At 35.9% G+C, this 20,256-nt stretch overlaps 3 protein-coding genes across 3 annotated transcripts; 1 reads left to right on the top strand and 2 right to left on the bottom strand.

Moving 5' to 3' along the window:
- The first annotated feature begins 362 nt into the window (after nucleotides 1-362).
- On the top strand, nucleotides 363-5,185 carry LOC128015805 (synaptoporin-like). Its single transcript, XM_052599976.1, has 5 exons — nucleotides 363-1,509; nucleotides 2,640-2,758; nucleotides 3,508-3,706; nucleotides 3,855-4,046; nucleotides 4,410-5,185. The coding sequence occupies exons 1-5, from the start codon at nucleotides 1,486-1,488 to the stop codon at nucleotides 4,725-4,727; spliced, it is 852 nt and encodes a 283-aa protein (XP_052455936.1). The 5' UTR covers nucleotides 363-1,485; the 3' UTR covers nucleotides 4,728-5,185.
- Nucleotides 5,186-11,544: 6,359 nt separating this feature from the next.
- On the bottom strand, nucleotides 11,545-13,616 carry LOC128015803 (green-sensitive opsin-2). Its single transcript, XM_052599974.1, has 5 exons — nucleotides 13,172-13,616; nucleotides 12,868-13,036; nucleotides 12,419-12,584; nucleotides 12,078-12,317; nucleotides 11,545-11,968 (listed from the first exon to the last, which is right to left on the bottom strand). The coding sequence occupies exons 1-5, from the start codon at nucleotides 13,530-13,532 to the stop codon at nucleotides 11,855-11,857; spliced, it is 1,050 nt and encodes a 349-aa protein (XP_052455934.1). The 5' UTR covers nucleotides 13,533-13,616; the 3' UTR covers nucleotides 11,545-11,854.
- A 4,026-nt stretch (nucleotides 13,617-17,642) lies between these two features.
- On the bottom strand, nucleotides 17,643-19,559 carry LOC128015804 (green-sensitive opsin-2-like). The gene is made up of 5 exons (XM_052599975.1): nucleotides 19,048-19,559; nucleotides 18,770-18,938; nucleotides 18,258-18,423; nucleotides 17,915-18,154; nucleotides 17,643-17,790 (listed from the first exon to the last, which is right to left on the bottom strand). Exons 1-5 carry the CDS (start codon nucleotides 19,406-19,408, stop codon nucleotides 17,677-17,679), a joined length of 1,050 nt encoding a protein of 349 aa, XP_052455935.1. The 5' UTR covers nucleotides 19,409-19,559; the 3' UTR covers nucleotides 17,643-17,676.
- Between the last annotated feature and the right edge of the window lie 697 nt (nucleotides 19,560-20,256).

Genomic DNA, 20,256 nt, shown 5'->3' with positions numbered 1-20,256 from the left:
GGATCATCAGAAGATGTTGATTCAGGAACATGTCTTACTTGGCAAAATCACGACGACTTATAGGACGGCTGCTTTGAATCTTTTTATTTTTAAGCATTTCAAACACAACAGCACTCCTAGTGGAGAAATAAAGTAACAGAACATTTTTAATTCAAGATTGAAAAAGAAAGCACACTGAAGTCACAGCAGTGATAATGGAGTAAGTAAGCCCATGAATATAAGAGTGTTTGACACTAAATAATAAACAAAATACTTAAATAAATATTTATACATTTATATAACAATTATGGATTCTGAACGTTTGTATGAATGGCATGCAGGAAACATCTTCAAACAGCAGATGACAGCATTGTATAACAACATAACACGTAACTCGATTAGTATGAATGTGTAAGCACTTGAACACCTTTCTTTCTTTCTTTCTTTCTTTCTTTCTTTCTTTCTTTCTTTCTTTCTTTCTTTCTTTCCTTCTTTATACTGCAAATCTGTTCTTGGGTTTCATGACTCTCTAATTATCTCTTGGCTCTGAAAATGAACTTTTTACGGATCAAAGGAACTATTTGGCTCAGATCTTCTGAAGCCACCAATGCCTGCTTTGTTTGGTACTTTCAGTGCACCGTTCTTTATTCATAACATTTATAATAGCTGAAGGAAGACAAGGTGGCTGCAGGAGAGAAACATGAGAGAAACATTCCCTATTTCATTAACGACACCTATATGTGTTGTGTACATTACTTATTGTGTCCTCATAGTAGGCTGAGATGGAGTGAATACAAACATTTCATACTAAAACAAACAAACAAAAAATTATATATTTTTTATTAAATTAATATTTAAGTTAATTTTGAGCACCAATCTTGCCAACGTAATTAAATATCTTATTGGAATGTTATAATAATACATTATTCTCCTGAAAATTCAAATTCACAGACGTGAACCACTGTAATCATTTGCAATAATTAATGAAAATAGAGGGCCATTACTGTGGCAAATGTATTGTTTGTAATCATAATTACTTATTTTTATTTTGTCCTGCATGTAAAAAACTGAGGTAATGGCTGTAATGTGCCCGATACATCTGTTAAGGATTACATGATGTGAAGGTGATCTAGATTATTACAATCTTAATTGTATATTTTTCAGTGACTGTGAGTCTGAGTGTATGTACAGAATTTCTGCGTAGTTACATATGTGCAATAGGTCTGCATTTGTATGATCTGCATGGGTCTCTGTGTATTATCATGTGTGCACCTTATTATGTGCATCTGTGTGTGTGTGTGTGTGTGTGTGTGTGTGTGTGTGTGTGTGTGTGTGTGTGTGTGTGTACATGTGTGACACACAGAGCAGACACACACATTGCCAGTTTCTCTTGTAGAAGCATCTCTATGGTTTTCACTCACGCAGTATCTCTGGATTTGGCTGGCAGAGGAGCTCTACGCTTCTTTATAGACAGACACACAGGCTGATGCTTAATCTGCTTCATCAATGTGTATGGTCATATTTGCTCCGGTAAGACCCCTCTTTTTCTAAAAGTAATGATTCATTTTAAAGTATTAGGAATTGTATTTCACTAAGGATTGTCAGCACAATTATACAACTTATTTAAAACATTGCTTAGCTAACTTAGATCAAATAAAATATTTTTTTTTTTTTTTTTAATTCTATTCAATACTAACCAAACAGAAATATAATATGATTTGAAAGTATGTCAGTTTGTAATCAGTTTTGCTTACAAATTGACAGTCACAAGTGTATAATGAAAGAACATTTCGGACAGTATTTTGTGCAATTTCTCATGGTTGCATTCTCAAAATAGTGTTTAAATACATGCAAATATGACTATCGGTGAATCAGGCTTAATAATTAGCTGCTCTTTGGCGTAACAGCGTCGGCTCCCTGTTTGTAGTCTCTCTTGCTTGAATAATTCATCTGCTCTTGTTGAAATGTGCAAAAGATCGATGCCATCCAGCTCTTTGACACTTTAATGATGAATCTGAGTTGAGCTAAATGCAGCATGATTGCATATTTGTATATATATAAATATACATATAAATATATATATGTATGTATATATATATATATATAAATATACATACATGCATATTTATGTAAATTTGAGGTAATTAGTGTGTGTGTGTATATGTTTGTGTGTGTGTTTCTGGGTGTGCTGGCTATTTAACCTTTGCATAATTCACTGGGTCTCATCAGGACACATTTCTTGTCAAACGCCTGTGTCCACAAAGCCCTGGCACTTATCCAGTAAACCTCCAGCCCTTTCATTCATTACGCCAAATGCAATACTTAACCGGTGACAAATATACAAATCGTGTCAGACAACTTGTCAGACAAACGTGTCCAGGTCTACAATAACTGCAAGAGTTAGTGCACTTAAAAAAAACATCTCTGTCTAATTTTGCATGATTAATTGCGCAGCAGTTGATGAGAGGTCATTTAAATCAGAAAACAGGAGGATAATTAAAACAGAATGTTTTAATGTTCCGTGAGGTTAATTTGTCTTGACTTTGTGTGATGAAGTAAAGCTGCTGATAGAGAGTCAAGAGAGCTGATCTTTGTCCCCTTCAAACATAGGCTTATATCATCAGGTCTTTTCATTAATATTTTGCTTTTTTCTCCCACAGCTTTTTGCTGTTTTAGCATTTGCAACATGTGGGGGATATTCTGGCCAGATTATGGTTAAAGTAGAATGTTTCGATAAAACTCAAAATAACATCAGCATCAGTTTCAACTACCCATTCAGGTAAGTGTTCTTAAAGACCAAAAATACAATTTAAGTATTATTCTGCATGTTGTACTGTAAATATGTATTATAAGTTTACTTAAAAAGACTTGATTTGGTTTTATTTAGTCAAAGAAATTATTACAAAATTATAAGACTAATTTAACCTATACAAAGAAAGTATTATTTAATGGTGCGCTCAGTAGTTTCTTTACTCTTTTTTTTCATAAATTAATAAATTGTTCTGTTATTACATAAATTAATAAATGATGTTGTTATTTTAGAATTATATGCTATTATAATATTTATTAATATTTTGAATTAGCTTTTAAATTTTCAGTTTTCATTTTAGTTTGTTTTAGTTTTTGTTGCCTTTTTGTCCTTTTTAGTTATTTGTTTATGTTTTTTATTACTAGTTTTAGTTTTTAGTAATGCAACCTATATTATTTCCCAGGCTACATCTTTAATATTTGTAATTTTTACTGACTTTCGTTTTAGTTAACAGTAACAACACCAGAGCTTTTACCAAATTCTATTACATTAACCAGTAACACCCAATTATTGGCTACTTTTACTTGTAGAATAAATAAATCATAGCTAACTACCAAATACATATAATGTCATCAGTAACTGCTGTTGAAGTGAGTGACTGTTTTTAGAAGACGTTTAACAGATATCATCAGCCACTGTCTCTGCTTTTGAAGATTACCAAAAGAAACTGTGCTTGAAATGAAAAGAGGACATGTTTTGAACATGTTCTCTCTTCCCAGACTGCAAGAGGTACACTTCAGTGCTCTTCTATGTGAAGGAACCAGGAAAGAGACTGTCTTTCTGGAAGGGGATTATGCTTCATCTGCACAGTTCTTCGTCACCGTGTCGGTCCTGGCTTTTCTCTATTCCCTTTTGGCCACAATCGTTTACTTCTTCTACCAGAACAAATACAGAGAGAAGAACAGAGGTCCAGTAGTTGTGAGTGTATTTCAGAATTTCTGTAAGAAATGTACGCTGTAAAAGACAATTCTGAGAGCACAAACTGTGCTGAAAAGCTCAATATAACTCAGTTAAATCATCAAGACCCTCTTTCTGTTTATACTCTTCTTATTTTCAATCCCTATAGGATTTCTTGGTGACTTTAGTGTTCTCTAGCCTGTGGTTGGTGAGCTCTATTGCCTGGGCTAAAACTCTGTCTGGGGTGAAGACGGTCACTGATGTGCGTCAAATCCTGCTGTTAATGTCTGCTTGCAGAGCCCAGGAGAACTTATGTGAAGTCTTGCAGGAGCCCATCTGGACAAATCTCAACATGTCTGTGGTGAGCAGATAATTTTTCCACAGTATTGATATGCAATTCATTAGCAACTGACATGTTACCATTTAAAAGTATGGGGTCAGTAATACTTTTATTTTGCAAAGATGCATTTTTGCTAAATAATGCAAAAAGGATGCATTAGTTTGCAAAGCTGTTCTTATGAACTCGGTATCAAAGTTTCCTGAAAAAAATCCCAGTTTGCACAAAAATAAAAATGATAGGAATATTAAGCTAAATAATTAGCAGTTTTCATCATTGATAATAATAAGAAATGTTTTTATTTTCACCAAATCAGCATATTAGAATGATTTTTAAAGACCTTTTTTTTATTGTTACATTCCATAATTCCTCCTTGTCTGCTTACAGGCCTTTGGTTTTTTTAACTTCTTCCTTTGGGCTGGTAATATTTGGTTTGCCTACAAAGAGACAGGCTTGCATAAGTCCACTAAGCGTCATCTCTCCAGAACTCCCTCTGAGAAACGCGGCAGCTTCAGGCAATACAGTCAAACCAGTTTTGATCAATCCGGAGCTGGTTTTGGCCAGAGGCTCTACAACCAGGGGAGTTTTGACTTATCAAGCGGAGGATTCAGCCTACCCCAAACCAATCTAGGACAGCCGATGCTGTGCCGACAGGTGGGGAGTCCCACATCCAGAGGCCCTCTCATTTTTGTTAATGAGATGTGAGAGAGAGTGTGAGTGTGGAGCAGAGAAAGAAAAGAGAAGAGAAATGCTGTTGTTTTCTCAGTCTTAAGACAGATCATTTGTCGTTGTGAGTTTGATATTTCTATCACGTGATGTAGTCTGCATACTGTTATTTATTTGTTTACTGTATAATTAAGTGTATAATTTTTATGTATATTCTGCTATGAATAATGACTAATTACCAGTAGATGCCTAGGAAAAGCAAATGGCTTGAGCCCTGCCTTAAGACTGGCGTGGAAACCCTGTGGACTGAGAATAATGTCCAGTCAGAGATCTTTTTAATGAATCATTTTGTCTAACCATGCACGGTGTTCAGTGAAATGCATGCAAAAAGATTAGATAAAATCCAACGCAATGAAGTCAGTCTGTTGTTCCAGTTTATTGTAGCATTCAAAACTGTACAAATGTTAGTAATACTGACTGCGTCATAAAATTATTCTTATTAAAATGATTCACTTATTCCTCTAAATGGCTGTTTTATGTATTTCATGATGAATGCCATGCACCATTACCAATTCAGATTTCCTGGAAAAACAATGATTGTTAAGTGAACAATCTTAGTTGAAAATTACAACTAAAAACACAGAAGCAGTCCCATTTGGGGACTTATAGTGTATTCTCTTTTATTCTGTTTGTGCTTGTGCACTTTCTTTGTTTGCAGTGTCTTTTACAAAAAGACACAACCTCCACGACTGAAGCTACTTGTTTTCCCCACTAAGCCTTTTAATGAAGGGGTGTAAGGGAGCAATTAGGATCTTTTGGCCTGTCAGAGTCCTATCAGAACCATGTGGTTAACATCTCTATATCTGCAAAGTATATCCAGCAATGCAGTGAAGCTAACTGCTTGCAGCTGCCTAGGATCCAAATTGCAGCTTTTAGGTGATCATGAGATTTTAGCCACTGGCATGTTGCTTGTGCCAAATTAAAGTATACCACTGAGAATCTCTACAGCTGTTCAATTACAGGCCTTGGACTAAAAGAGTACAATGAGTGTCATTTAAAGAGCTTGGTAGAAAACAGACAGAAAGAAATGACGATGGAAAGGCAGTAATGCATATACGTTTGATTTGTCAAACAAGCTGTACATTGTAAATATTGCCGGTATTTATTTATTTATTTTACAATATGTAACTATTTCTTAAACTGTAAATACTAACTTACGGCACCCATCCACTACAGAGGATACATTGGTGAGAAAGTGATGTAATGCAATTTTTTTATTTTTATCGTTTTGATGAAGAGACAAAGTCAGCTACATCTTGGATGGCCTAAGAGTGAGGTTTGTTTGTTTTTTTTTTGGGGGGGGGGGGACTATTCCTTTTAAGAGTACTTACAAGTCAGGAAATTACATAATGGCAGAATTAACTTCACATCTTGCATGGTGATGTCACAGTGGCAATTATGTTTTACTCAGTCAAACATAATCATATAGACTCAGCCGACAATAAGATGTCATGGTGTTTGATATTAAGAGGTACAAGTGTGCATGAAGAGGAGGCTGGACTGATCCTCGCTGTTCCTCTACTGCAGTCCAGTTTTTGTCATTCTGTTCATCCATCTGTCACTTCTGGCTCTTAGACAGGGTCGTGGTCATAGGCTTAAAGATAAAACATACCGTACAGCTACGTACAGAACATGAGTTTAATTGCAGTTACCACCATCTATTACCATCTATTAATTAATTATTCCAGTAAATACCATAGTACACAGAGTAGAATTTAAAATTCAGAGACTACAGAACTGTATGCATTTAACATTTTTGAAGCAATATCTAAAAATTACAGAATTGTACTTTGAAATATAGGTTTAAAAATATCAATTTCTGTAATTTTCTAAGAAAAAAGTGATATATCTGGAAAGTGATATAATTTCTATTTGTAAATTGTGACTGTTAGGATTTTTACAACCTCAGTATTAACTAATCTTTATTTGATTTTATATTCATATTATCAAATACATGCAAACACAATCACCTACACAATGGGGCAAATACTGTGCATAGCATAGCAGGATGCTGGCATAAATGGGCATCTTTCACAGAAGGGGATAAGAAATGATAAACGCTTTTTTTCACTTTTTCAGTTCCTGCTGCTCTACCACCACCATGTTTCTTGTCCTTCACACAAATCCTCTTACAAGGTTCATATGCATCCCATACCTTTTGCATATTTGTGTTTTACTGTTTAGTTGCTGCTGACAATACTTAAATCTTAATTCTTATCTAAGCAGTGTCAAACTTTGAATGTTGGGCTTAAAACTGTTTATCTGAGTAATTATGTACAATAGGCCTACTCACATCCATGCCTTCTCTATGACCTCTGTGAATTTCTTTCCTCCTCTCTGGAACAGGTTAGTGTTTTAGACTTTTAAAGGTTTTGTTCATAGAAAGTGGTCAGGGTGCTTTTTGCTTGTTTGAAAAAAATGAAAAAGAACACCATTATATTAGACACTGTCAATTATATGCTGTATAGTCAATTATATGGTAGCCACTGTCATTTCCAACTCCCACCTAGAGGTGTCGCCAAATAAATGCTAGTAATGTGAATGTCTGAAGGCCACAACCAGGTGACAGACTGCATTTTAAAGCCCAATTACATTAAGTCTAATAACAACAAATTCAAACTTTAGACATAATTAAACTTTATATAATTCTTCTGCAGTGCCATTTTTGAAAGTATGTATCTTTCAACCCTCTAGATCAGATGCTATTTTATACTTTTCAACCAACTGCCAAAATGCATGAACAAAATTGTGGCAGTGAAGGATCAAACTGATTTTAAAAAGGCATCTTAGTATACATAATATTAAATAAAATTTGGACATGCTGACGTTTTTGTTACTTCCTTATAAATCACTGATCTAACATACAGTTTAAAAGTGCACTTGGCTGCTTTATGAATGCTTTATTAGTAAATTACTCAGCCATGGTGTGTGCAAAAATGCATGTACAATTGGTGATAACAAAGTTGTTTCTTGGCAATGTTCAGCCTCAAATGTTCTAGCTCCCCTCTATTAACACATGGCAAATGTTTATTTAAAAGCATGGTATTGGTGGGATTTTTGTCAGTCCCAACATGGGACGGGTTTTCCATCCAACCATTAGTGCATATAAAACCAACAACATCACCATAATTACAGGTTTTTTTTTTTTTTTTTTAATTTCAGGTAATTACTTTGTTTCCACCATACCAGATCACTAGAGAATTGTTTTATTTTGGCTGCAAAGATTCCTGTTTGTGAATATACAGACTCTGAATATTTTTGTGTTAACAAGCCTGGTGTCATAATATTGAATATTTGAATCTCTCTCTCTTTATCTAGCACATTTAACTATTTATAAATTAAATACAGAACTTATAACTTGGACAGCACTGCTTGTAAATTTATTGCATGCTTCTCGCCATGCAGGGTTTAAACCCATAATTCCTTTAGCCAGAGCAGCCAGGTTAGTGTACCACAGCTGGGTAAGCACCTTGCAAATTGGCTTTTAAGTAAATCTTTGTCTTATCTTTATCTTGTTGAGTCGTGCCCACTGAGAAGTCAATGCCGTTCCTACAACCAGAGCCTGATCTCGTAATCCTTTAAGTGTCAGTTGTGTCAGGGCTCGATGAGTGACACTTACATGATATGACTGCAATGTGCCGTGAGGATACCAAGGTGCAATGAGGACAGATTCTGGAGGGATAGAAACAGACATTAACATCAACACAAACATACAGCAGTAAGTGGAAAATGTTACTGTCAAGCATAAGGGGTCAATATTACATCCATTATTATCTCCAAGAGGATTCTTGGTGCATTCAGTCCTATTTATAAGATCAGAATGCTGCAATAAAGCAACAAGTTCATAAATTCTTATAAATGACACTTAGTGAGACAAATGTTAGAAATAAGCATTTGATCCATTGCATACTGTTTTTTTTAGCAGCACATAGATCAATAAGTTGAAATGTCCAAGTGAAAATAATAGCGAGAGCACTATACTTTTGTCTTAATGTCTTTTGTCTGAATTTTGACTTAATGTTGGAGGCCAAATGTCATTTTAACAAAGGCAGCAGTTAACTGAAGAGATTAAAGGTATTGTAATCATTTTGTCTTCCTCGTTTTAAAACATTCCTGTTGTTAGGGTAGCCTTTATTTTCTGCAAATGTAACATTAATGACATTGTAGTTTGCAGCCTTGTCAAGCTGCTTGAAGCAACATGTGCTGTTATGCTCTCATAAGTGTCACATCCTTTCTCAGATTTAGGATTAGTGGCTTACTGCCATGATTACTGATATCTTTTTCTGGAGAAAAAGTATAGGAGAAGACATCACTGAAAATATAAGACAATTATTATTCTAAATTTTAGATGTAGATCACAAAGATAATGTAACAACAACAACAAAAAAAAAAATTAAAAATGTCCATTACAGGAAATGTACGTTTGTTTAGTATAGGTAACTTTTGTAAAAATATATTTTTTACATATTTGTTAAACCTGTCATTATGTCCTGACAGTAGAATATGAGATAATCTGTGAAAAAATCAAGCTCCTCTGGCTCCTCCCAGTGGTCCTATTGCCATTTGCAGAAATAGAGCATCACAGTCCCGCCCACAGCTGGTGCCGGAAGTAAAAATTCAATGCAATTTCTGCATTGCCATTTGGGGTATAAGCCATAAAAACGTAACCATACATGGTAGACTTAAAACCAGCTAAGGCTGTACTAAGCGATAGTATATGATCATTTAAACGCAAAAGGATCATGGGGCACTAACCTTGTTTTGATATAAATGCCTTTTATTCGCGATGTCTTGGCTAATTACTTCATTACCCACAATCCTGAACAATCCCACAGTGATGCATCTGATTGGTGGAGCTCGTGTTACTGTCTGGTTAAACCACGCGAAGGTCCGTGAAGACTGAAGATCATTAATAAAAAAAATTAAATTAAATTAAAAACCTGTGTTGCGTTTTTGCCCTTATCAGTGCAATCATGATCTCCATGGCTGCCATGAGAGTTTTGCAGGGAGGTTGATAACTTAGCTAGACTACTGTAGCCTTCATATGGTATAAGTCATATCAAGCATTTTACAATGCCACTGTCAAAACAATATTTAGCCTAGGCATACCTTTTTATGCATTTACTGAACATTTGTGTAATGGCCAAAGACATGTGTTGACTACTGAGCGGTGATTGCAGTCAGGTACAAAGCACTGCACCATGTTGCTGACGTTAACCACTTTCACACACGCACACAATATATAAAATACACGATGTTAAATATAAAAATACACAATACACAATACCTATATAAAACACTATTTATTTACACGATTGTAAATTCACTACATTCACTATATAAAATAAAATCATCAGCCATCATCAGATTTGGAAGTCGATCAAAAGGCTCGTTCGCGGTTGTGGCTCCAGTCGAATTCAATGAGGCGCGGTGGTTTATGGGATGAGTAGTTCCTGCGCTCGAAATGAAAATATGTACACAGTCTTGTACCTTTGACTTTTTTTGGATTTTCTCTTAATTGTTTCACTCGAAATGATATGTTATATGCTAATGAGTTCAGCCGTAGCTGGTTATCCTCACACATGCTATAAAACTCTTTAGATACGGATTTTTCCGAAAGTCAATGGGAGAAATGAATGGGAAATTTACTTCCGGCACCAGAGCTCTCTCGGGCTGTGGGCGGGACTGTGATGCTCTATACATCGCTCCCGTTAAGAAACAACCAATCAGAGCTGTGGTCCGTAACTTTGTTTGTGTTTAAAATGTAGAAAAATGTATATAATAAGCAAGTACACCATGAATCCATTTTCCAAACCGTGTTTTTAGCCTGTCCTGAATCACTAGGGTGCACCTATAATAAGTGTTTATATTCGGACTATTTTAGATTGCTTCGGAGGTACCACGGCGGATTAACCCAGTACCTTTGTGATTCATCATAGACATAAACAGAGAGAAGTAGTTCCGGCTGCGATGTTGTTCCACAAGACGCAAGCAGTTCTGTTTATTAACCGCTAGAGAGTCAAAAGTTACCGACTGCAGCTTTAATCCACTTGAAGGCTTGCTGTCTATTTTTTCTAGTTTGAATGCTTGAAAAATCTTTTAAAAAAACTACATGATTGGGACCATGGATTTTCCATTTTCAGCCTTTATGAAAACATTTTCATTAGTATACTAAACTGAACAAACAAACAGCTACTAGCTACTGTTTAAATGGATTGTACTATAGACTTGAAAAAATATATATATTATTCATTTACTTTTGTGGATTCCAAAAGGGTAATTTTTGACATGGACCTAAGGTGTTGCTGATTCTTGTTTATTTTTGAGAAAACTTATTTCTGGAATTGGTAGCAGTTAATGTTTGCTCAATAGCACTGTGTGTTAAGATGAAGGTCGCATCAGGATCTTTTGGCAGGATCAGAATGGGAGGAGAAATTGGTGCTGAATGATGTTCACCCTGTTTATCTCATTAAAATAGCTCACCCTGCTTCAGTCCACAATCTAGAACAATTCTAACTTTAGAATAGAGTAGAATAGAGTTTACATGTTCACTAAGGTTTTCTTTGGGGTTTCAAACTGGGTCAGCTAAAACAAATGTGATTTATGGACTGTAATTATGTTAATTCTTTTGAGCATTCCAAAGGGTTTTCTACATTTGCAAACTTTTTCTATAAGACCAAATAGTATTCTAGTACTACATGGATAGTCTATATCTCGATATCATTTTCAGTATCGTATATGTGGGAGCAATTAGAATACTCTGTAATTTTATTTAAAAATGAAAACAAAATCAGTATTTAATGCCAGTATTTATTTCTATGTATCTCTTTTTCATTATTTACAAAATATATGTACATTTTAGGCAAAAGATACAAATGCTTGCCCCCCCGGCACACAAAAATAAAACCACAATTTCTGTGTTCACTGATAACATTTGTACACACCAAATATATGTGTCTTCTGCGTTCACCAAGTTAATGGTGATAGTGAACACAACAAAAAACGATTTCAACTGTCTCCCCCCACATCTCTCCACCCCCAGCTTTTTTCAGATGCCCACATTGGTCAGTGACTAAAAGAACATAATCTGTGAGAGGTCCAAAAGTCTATGCTGGAGATACAGAGGACACCTCCGTCTTGCTGGTGGATACAGTTGATGACTCCTCATCGCCAAGAGGGTTCTTTCCACAGAAAAGAGTGGTCAGCATGCAGCTCCGGAACTGTGAAGAACAATGCTTCATTTTTAATAGAGACAATAGAGAGAGAAGATAAAGAAGAAATAGAAAGGGATGTCTGGGATATGTAGGACAAGGCGGATAAATGTTTAACCTGTTTGTTTAGCAGCACATAGATGACAGGGTTATATAAGGCTGACGTCTTTGAGAAAAAGGCAGGAATAGCCATGAACTGGGCACTGAAAGCTGCTCCCTTATTAAAGAAGATCCAGGCAGCAACAGTGGCATAAGGGGTCCAAGCCACCAAGAAACCCAAAACCATCAGGATGACCATTTTTGTCACTTCCCTCTCAGCCTTTTGGGTAGATGCTGAGTCCTGCTGTTGAGCTGCAGCCTAAGAGAGTAAAATGACCATATGATTATAAGGATTGTCATGTTAACATAGTATTCTAATAACTGGTAATTTACAGGAATGTTTAAATTGACATTTCATACCGCCTTGACTGTGCAAACAAGCCGTCCATAGGTGAAGAAGATTATAGTGACTGGCAGTATAAAATGGCAGATGAACATGTAGAGGACATATGATTCATTGTTGTATTCAGGATTCAGGGTGTAGTAGTCTGGTCCACACGAGCACTGAATTCCCTCAGGAATATATCTGTTAAAGAAACGCACCTGATGTCAGAAAATTTCTGAGTAATCATGAAATTCGATCTCTGTTGCACTTAGGCAGGAAAAATTTACTACCACTTTTAATGCAAATTATTAAAATTGGCATAAAAGTTCAGTGTGATTGTTACACTAGAAAAAGCCTTATTGTGCTGCTTTAAATTTTATATTAATAAATCTAACACATTGCTTTTACATTATAAAAAACAAAACAAAACAAAAAACACGGTCCACTGAAATGTCTGGACAGCATAATGCCTTATTTGACCAACCTGGACCAGCCAACCAAAGGTGGAGCCGCACATGCCATGGCCATTACCCATGTAAATGCAATTCCTGCCGAAGCATGGGTGGAAGAGAATTTGAAACTACCCATTGGCTTGCAGACCACAATGTATCTCTCGATAGCCAGCACCACAAGTGACCAAAGGGCAACTTCACCTGTGTAGCAAATCAATAAAAAATACATTAACACCCTGCAAGGTAAGTTTTCCAAAATTGCAGTCCACTGTACACCGCAAGAATTCCTCAGAGCAGTCAAAAAATAAAAAATAAAAGCATCACAATTTTCCTCACCTCCAAGTGTGGCCATGAAGCCCTCAACCGCACAGCCAGTTGGTCCCAGAGCAAAGTAGCCATTAATTGCTGTGTAGAAAGTGACCGTGAATCCAAAACAAACCATGATGGCACCAGCCACAGCCAGGTTGACCAAAATAAAGTTGAGAGGTTGTCTGAGCTTTTTGTGTTGAGCTGTACAAATCAATGTAAGGCCATTGATGGGTAGACCCAAACAGATGAGAAAGAACATGTAGACAGCAAGCAATTTAAACTGCCATGGTTCAGCGAGATAATACTGAGGATACTCGAAAGGACTCCTCACTAGACCTGTCCTGTTGGACAAGGGGACGTAGAAGTTGTTTCCCTCAGTGCCATTCATCTTTGCACACTAGCGATCCAGATATAAAAGGTGTAATCTGCTGTTGTGGTACTCTTCGCCTGCTCTTTATTTGCAAAGATGCATCAGGAGTGTTTATATATCCCTCTGTGGTTCCTTATAAGGGATAAATCCAGACGCGTAAGATAGGGAGAGTGTTATAATGTGGGATTTGAATAAGAGCAGACATAATCACTTTTGGACTAATCACCCAGTAAAGCTTGGGATCTTCGACTTTTTAGGATTATAAAATTAGGCCACAATATTGGTTGTCAGTACAAAGTGCGTATAAACAAAGCTGTATTTATTTATTGAAATGTGATCATTGTATGTTCAGTCCATTAATGATAATATTAAAATCACACAAAAAAATCACCACTCATGCATTTTATTTCAAATTTTAACTTTTACATCTATCTCTAGGGAACTTAGGTGGACAGAACCTCAACATACGTAGATTTCTATAATATTTAAAATTTTCACTTACACTGATTTGCAAAAAAAAAAAAAAAATGCATATAAAATTGTTTATGCAATTTAAATTTCTTAAAAAAGGAAATACTTCATGATGGTTAATAAAAAATGTATTGTCAGCTCTTCAAACAAATTATAATATGACTTCAAAAGACTATATAATGCGCGATATATATAATTGTTATTTTTATTGGCCTATATTTGTATTTTTTTTAATTGTTTAATAGTTTCTGTCTTTGTTAGATAGTAGTCTAGTGGATAATGAACAGAACAGGAAATTAAATTAGAGTCTGTAGGGAGAAACAGAGAGAGAAAGTGCACCTTGAGGCTTTGAATTCCGAACTCGGAAACACACTTGTACTGCGTGATGGAGTGACGACCATGAGTCTTTTGGGCACTCCTTATAATATGTCTATACTTCATGGATTATGGAAATAAGCACCGTGGACTATACTGGTTTTGAAAGACATAAGGGTAAGTACAATTATGACAGAATTTGATGCAATCTCTATAAAATTATTTATAAAACTCTTTATCCAATAAACATAAGTCGTTGTAAAAATCATGTAAATTGTTGAAATTATATGCCAAATATGGTATTAGAAGATATTTTCTTTTAGGTAAAATCCTACTATACAGTAGTGAGCTGGAGGCTGCAATATTGTCCTTATATCGTTCATGAAAAGAAGTGCTGGCCCATTGTTGGCAAAATTACATAAAAAAAAAGCTCATACAATTAATGATTTAGAATTTGCTTAATGCAATATTGGTTCTATGTCAGCACAGCTGTTTCATCAGGGCGTAATGTATTTATTATTGATCTTATTCTTTATTCTGAGTGTTTTGCACATTTTTAAATAATAGTAAAGTTTTCAAAATTATAAAATAACACAACTGGAAGTAGGTCATAGGAATTATGTAGGCCTGTTTACCAAAAATAACACATAGTAGATGTATGGTCTGAGTTAAGTTAGGAATGAATTAACTCATTTTGAGGATATGCTGTGTCTAAATTTAGGCTATGTGGTGTTAATTGGAGTCTGTACAAGTTACTTGCTTCGATGTCTAATTTCATTAGCACCTCTTCAGAATTATAAAGCCTTCTTTTAGTACCCCCCTAAAAACTATTCTGGATCTGCACTGGCTGTGGCACATTGCTACATAACCTACTTAAGAGGTTTACTGATCAGAGTCATGTTCACGAACAAATCTTTCAGACCTGTTTTGTAAACCTGATCAACAGATGCACTGAAATGATCTAAAAGTGAAAATGTCAAAATGCAAACTAGCTATAAAATAGCTAAACGTATAGGTCTATATGGGCAATTTTTCGGTTGCACTTTATTTTCGAGACGTGTACTAACATGTACTTATAGTGTACTTACAGTGTATTTATCTAAGAAAGTTCTGGTAATACAAGGTAACCACATGGGGTAGGGTTAGGTTTAGGGGTAGGCTCAGGGTTAGTACCTAGTTATTACATAGTTATTGTAATTACTATAATAAGTTCATAGTATGTACATGAGGAACATGACTGTAAAATAAAGTGCTACCGATTTTTCTTTGTTTTTATTTTGGGCTGAATATGAGCTGAGACATACAACATGTAGCCTGCGCTATAGCCTACAATTTATATCTTTTCTAGAGCTCAAAACAGTGAACAAGGGATCAAAACAATAAAACCACATGAATATCATCCACCACACAAATTCAGAACAATCTGAGTTAAACACATAGTTCGGAGTGAGAATAAGGAGCAACGTGTCTGACACAAAGTCCAAGCGAAATAAGCCGTGAGATAAACAGTGTAATCCGTTGTAAAGTGACGGCACCCTGGTCAACCCTTGTCTCCAATTCCATAAAGCCAAGACGAGCAGGACCCCAAACAGCAAAGAGAACACAGGAAATCCACCGTCAAAGATCCAGCCACACCGTCCAAAGTAACTGCGTTGCAAACATCGACAGGCAGGCGTCAGGTGAATGCAGTGAAGACGGTTTTCAGATCTAGTTTGGCCCAGAAGTGCACTGTTGTAGACATACAAATGATATCACATGTCACTCTTCATGATTTGTGAATTAATGTGAAGTGGTCCTACGGTCCGAAACCGGTGTTTCTTCATGTTTAACGTCAATTATAGGCTAATAAACACGCAGACCGCTGAAATACAAAATCACGTTTTTTTTTCTTTTTTGTTGTTGTTTGTTTTGTTTTTTGACTGAGCCTGATTTGTGAAAACTTTCACAATCACTTTTTATCGCGTTTCAGTGTTTCTCGTTGCTTTTCCTGCTTTTTTGTGTTATAATGCCATGGTGCTGTTCCAATAAATAGCCTAGCAAGCCATTAGGTAAATGAGCTTATGTGTTTAAACTGTTGAGCTGTAGTTTGTCATCCAAACTAAAGCCTTTAAAGTTTTAGCCTAGGACCTGTTCCTACGTCAAACAAGAAATTGTTCAGAACTGTTAGGAGGTGGACCATGATCTTGTGAGTATGCTGCATGAGAGATTGTCAAAATTATATCCTCAAGAACGCTGCATGGGTAAACTTATTTACTTAATTATACTCTTCTTGAATTCCACAAGGTCAGTTGACTGACAGTTTCATTATTGGACCATTTGCCAAAGTTCTGTTGACCTTTCACCTGTGTTTGCTTTGCTCTGTCTTGGAGAGAGCATTCCTGGAGTTGCATCTGTTCTGTTCTCTCTAGCCAGTAGTGCTTTGTCTGAGCCTCCTAAAGGTCACATTAAAGACATTTAGGAGGAGTCAGAATGATAAGACAAATGCTGATGTTCAGCCTGGTCAGGCCTTATTAAAATAAATCTCACTGCTCCAAACTTGAATGTTCTTATTCAATACAAGTCAAGTTTAACCAACAGAATTGTGGCATAAAGTTGATTACCACACAAACAATTTCATGTTCAGTCCTCAAAAAGAGTATATTCTGAACTGATGACATTAGATATTGCAGCAACCAAAACCTGTTCTAACTTTATGATGACAAAATGTACTTATAAGATGCTATTATTGTTACGTATTTAGTCTGCCATTCAAATGGAATATATTTTATATATTCAAATGTGTATATATTCTACACTCCAAAATATGTAAACTGTATCAAAATTAAAGTTAAAAAAAATTAATTAGACAATGAATGGTTGTTGGGGCATTAGAATTAAATGGAATATGTAAATCTCATTGTCCACAATATTGCAGACAACAGCTTTCCTTGTTGCAGTGTCCAGCCTTACTGAGATACTGTAGATGTGTTACTGATGAATTTGTTTGCATTCTAATACCTTGATTTAAAAATATAGTGTGCTCAATCTGCTAATGGTAAACTAATTTCAATAATTTGACTAACTTCATAATAAAAACAAAGACATTTTTAATGCCAATATTTATTTCTATCCATTTGTTCATTATATACAAAATATATACACATTTTAGGCCAAAGATGTTAGCGTCGGAGTTCATAAAAAAGTTTATTGATAACCCATTAAGGCCAAAAGGCCTTTTAATTATACTTGATATTTGAGAGCTAATTTAATGGTAATAATAGTGAACACAGCCAAATAAGAAGCATCAACTAATTCAACCCTGTTTTTTTCTGTTCTTTTTTTAAGATGTCGAAATTGGTCATTGGCTAAAAGAAAATAATCGTGAAAGAAGTTCAGTCTATGCTGGAGATACAGAGGACACCTCCGTCTTGCTGGTGGACACAGATGACGACTCCTCATCACCAAGAGGGTTCTTTCCACAGAAAAGAGTGGTCATCATGCAGCTCCGGAACTGTGAAGAACAATGTTTCACTTAGAACATTTTTGTGGACTTGCCACTTTTTTGTAATTGAGAGAGTAGAGGAAATGGGATATGGATATGTCTTTACATTTCGGCAATTCTGATATATGATTACCTGTTTGTTTAGCAGCACATAAATGATAGGGTTAAATATGGATGAACTCTTTGAGAAAAAGGCAGGAACAGCCATGAACTGGGCACTGAAAGCTGCTCCCCTATTGAAGAAGATCCAGGCAGCAACAGTGGCATAAGGGGTCCAAGCCACCAAGAAACCCAAAACCATCAGGATGACCATTTTTGTCACTTCCCTCTCAGCCTTTTGGGTAGATGCTGAGTCCTGCTGTTGAGCTGCAGCCTAAGAGAGTAAAATGACCATAGATGATTATAAGGATTGTCATTTTAACATAGTATTCTAATAACTGGGAATTTACAGGAATGTTTAAATTGACATTTCATACCGCCTTGACTGTGCAAACAAGCCGTCCATAGGTGAAGAAGATTACAGTGACCGGAAATATAAAATGGCAGACGAACATGTAGATGACATATGATTCATTGTTGTATTCAGGATTCAGGGTGTAGTAGTCTGGTCCACATGAGCACTGCATTCCCTCAGGAATATATCTGTTAAAGAAATGCACCTGATGTCAGAAAATGTAAAATAACTGCAATCAAAATAACTGTGTTAAGAAAATTGTGTACTTTTAAATGTTTTCATTTAAAATCTAGCAAAATTACTAAGAATGAGAAAGCAATAAAAGGAACAAATGTTCTGTGTTCACCTGTGAAAGGTTTATTTTTACTGCCATAAACTGAAAGTAAGCTAACACTTTTAAATATTGAACAAATAATAAAAAAAGAAAAAGAGAAAATGCCTCATATTTAATTGAGTTGCTTGTTATACTTACTACAATCTTTACTCATCTATACTACAATTAAAGGCAAATTAATGAGATCTTATTAGACCGACCTGGACCAGCCAACTAAAGGTGGAGCCGCACATGACAAGGCCATTACCCATGTAAATCCAATTCCTGTCAAAGCGTGGTTGGTTGAGAATTTGAAACTGCCCATTGGCTTGCAGACCACAATGTATCTCTCAATGGCCAGCACCACAAGTGACCAAAGGGCAATTTGCCCTGTGAAGCAAGTGAAATAGTGAGATCAGCTGCACCCAAATTACACAGTACATCTCATAATACGTGATTAAAGCAGTCAGAAAACATACAATGCAATGATTTTCCTCACCTCCAAGTGTGGCCATGAAGCCCTCAACCGCACAGCCAGTCGGTCCCAGAGCAAAGTAGCCATTAATTGCTGTGTAGAAAGTGACCGTGAATCCAAAACAAACCATGATGGCACCAGCCACAGCCAGGTTGACCAAAATAAAGTTGAGAGGTTGTCTGAGCTTTTTGTGTTGAGCTGTACAAATCAATGTAAGGCCATTGATGGGTAGACCCAAACAGATGAGAAAGAACATGTAGACAGCAAGCAATTTAAACTGCCATGGTTCAGCGAGATAATACTGAGGATACTCGAAAGGACTCCTCACTAGACCTGTCCTGTTGGACAAGGGGATGTAGAAGTTGTTTCCCTCAGTGCCATTCATCTTTGCCCACTAGTGATCCAGACCAGGCAGAGGATGCAAATCTGCTGTGGTGGACCTGCTATTTATTTGCTAAGGAGTTGTTATATATCTGTCTGAGGTTCCTTTTAAGGGATAAATCCAGGAGCATAAGGTGGGGAGGGTGTTGCAATGTGGGATTTGAATGATAAGAGTAGACATAATCAGTGTTGAGTTAATCACATGTGAAGCTTTGGATCTTGACACTCTTTTGACATTTGACATTTTTATATTAAGAAACTATCACTTGTCAGTTCAGAGTGAGAATGCACAGCACTGTATTTCATAAAAAAAAACTGAAATTGTTGTCTGGTGTATAATAAGCATTGCAATTTTGTAGTCTCATATTTTAGGAAATGCTTTTCATTCTTATTACTTTATATACAATCTGTACATAAATAAAAAACAGTTGCATGCTAGAATTAAATGTCATGATTAAAGCTTTAGTCTTGTGATCTCATCTTAATTGTTAGCCGTCAATTAGACCCACTAAAAACAACATTTGTATGCATTTATTATTCTACTTTTCAATATTAATAACATTTTGTCAGATTTATGCAGAAAAGCGGACAAAGCAGATAAATACAATGATATTAATAGAATCAGGCATGATGTCGGACTTGAAATGGTCGTTATGTGTCTTATCATGTTTCTCACTGAAGCCTTGGGTGGGTTTAAGCAGTTCTGGTCATGACCTTTGCATGTAATGATTTCAAGAAAAGAGGCTTATGTTTAGATTAAGTGGTGAGCTACCTTGTTTGGAAGCATTGGTGGAGAGACATGAGATATGTTGAGCATTTCGCAAACTAATCTACCCATGCTCTATTTATTTA

Source organism: Carassius gibelio, chromosome A6 (assembly GCF_023724105.1).
Source record: "Carassius gibelio isolate Cgi1373 ecotype wild population from Czech Republic chromosome A6, carGib1.2-hapl.c, whole genome shotgun sequence".
Lineage (NCBI taxonomy): Eukaryota > Metazoa > Chordata > Actinopteri > Cypriniformes > Cyprinidae > Carassius > Carassius gibelio.
Note: the sequence above shows the minus strand (reverse complement) of the source record. Positions and strands in the feature narration are given on the sequence as shown.

Bases quoted from the DNA above. Each gene is read 5' to 3' on its own strand.
- LOC128015805 (XM_052599976.1), top strand. From the start codon at position 1,486: ATGTGTATGGTCATATTTGCTCCG. The intron at 1,510-2,639 runs GTAAGACCCCTC...TTTCTCCCACAG, and splicing joins GTATGGTCATATTTGCTCCG to CTTTTTGCTGTTTTAGCATT. The intron at 4,047-4,409 runs GTGAGCAGATAA...GTCTGCTTACAG, and splicing joins CAAATCTCAACATGTCTGTG to GCCTTTGGTTTTTTTAACTT.
- LOC128015803 (XM_052599974.1), bottom strand. From the start codon at position 13,532: ATGAATGGCACTGAGGGAAACAACTTCTACGTCCCCTTGTCCAACAGG. The intron at 13,037-13,171 runs GTGAGGAAAATT...TTTGCTACACAG, and splicing joins CTTCATGGCCACACTTGGAG to GTGAAGTTGCCCTTTGGTCA. The intron at 12,318-12,418 runs GTATGAAATGTC...TTACTCTCTTAG, and splicing joins TTGTTTGCACAGTCAAGGCG to GCTGCAGCTCAACAGCAGGA.
- LOC128015804 (XM_052599975.1), bottom strand. From the start codon at position 19,408: ATGAATGGCACTGAGGGAAACAACTTCTACATCCCCTTGTCCAACAGG. The intron at 18,424-18,769 runs GTCGGTCTAATA...TTTCTTTAACAG, and splicing joins CCTTTAGTTGGCTGGTCCAG to ATATATTCCTGAGGGAATGC. The intron at 17,791-17,914 runs GTAATCATATAT...TGTTCTTCACAG, and splicing joins ATGTGCTGCTAAACAAACAG to TTCCGGAGCTGCATGATGAC.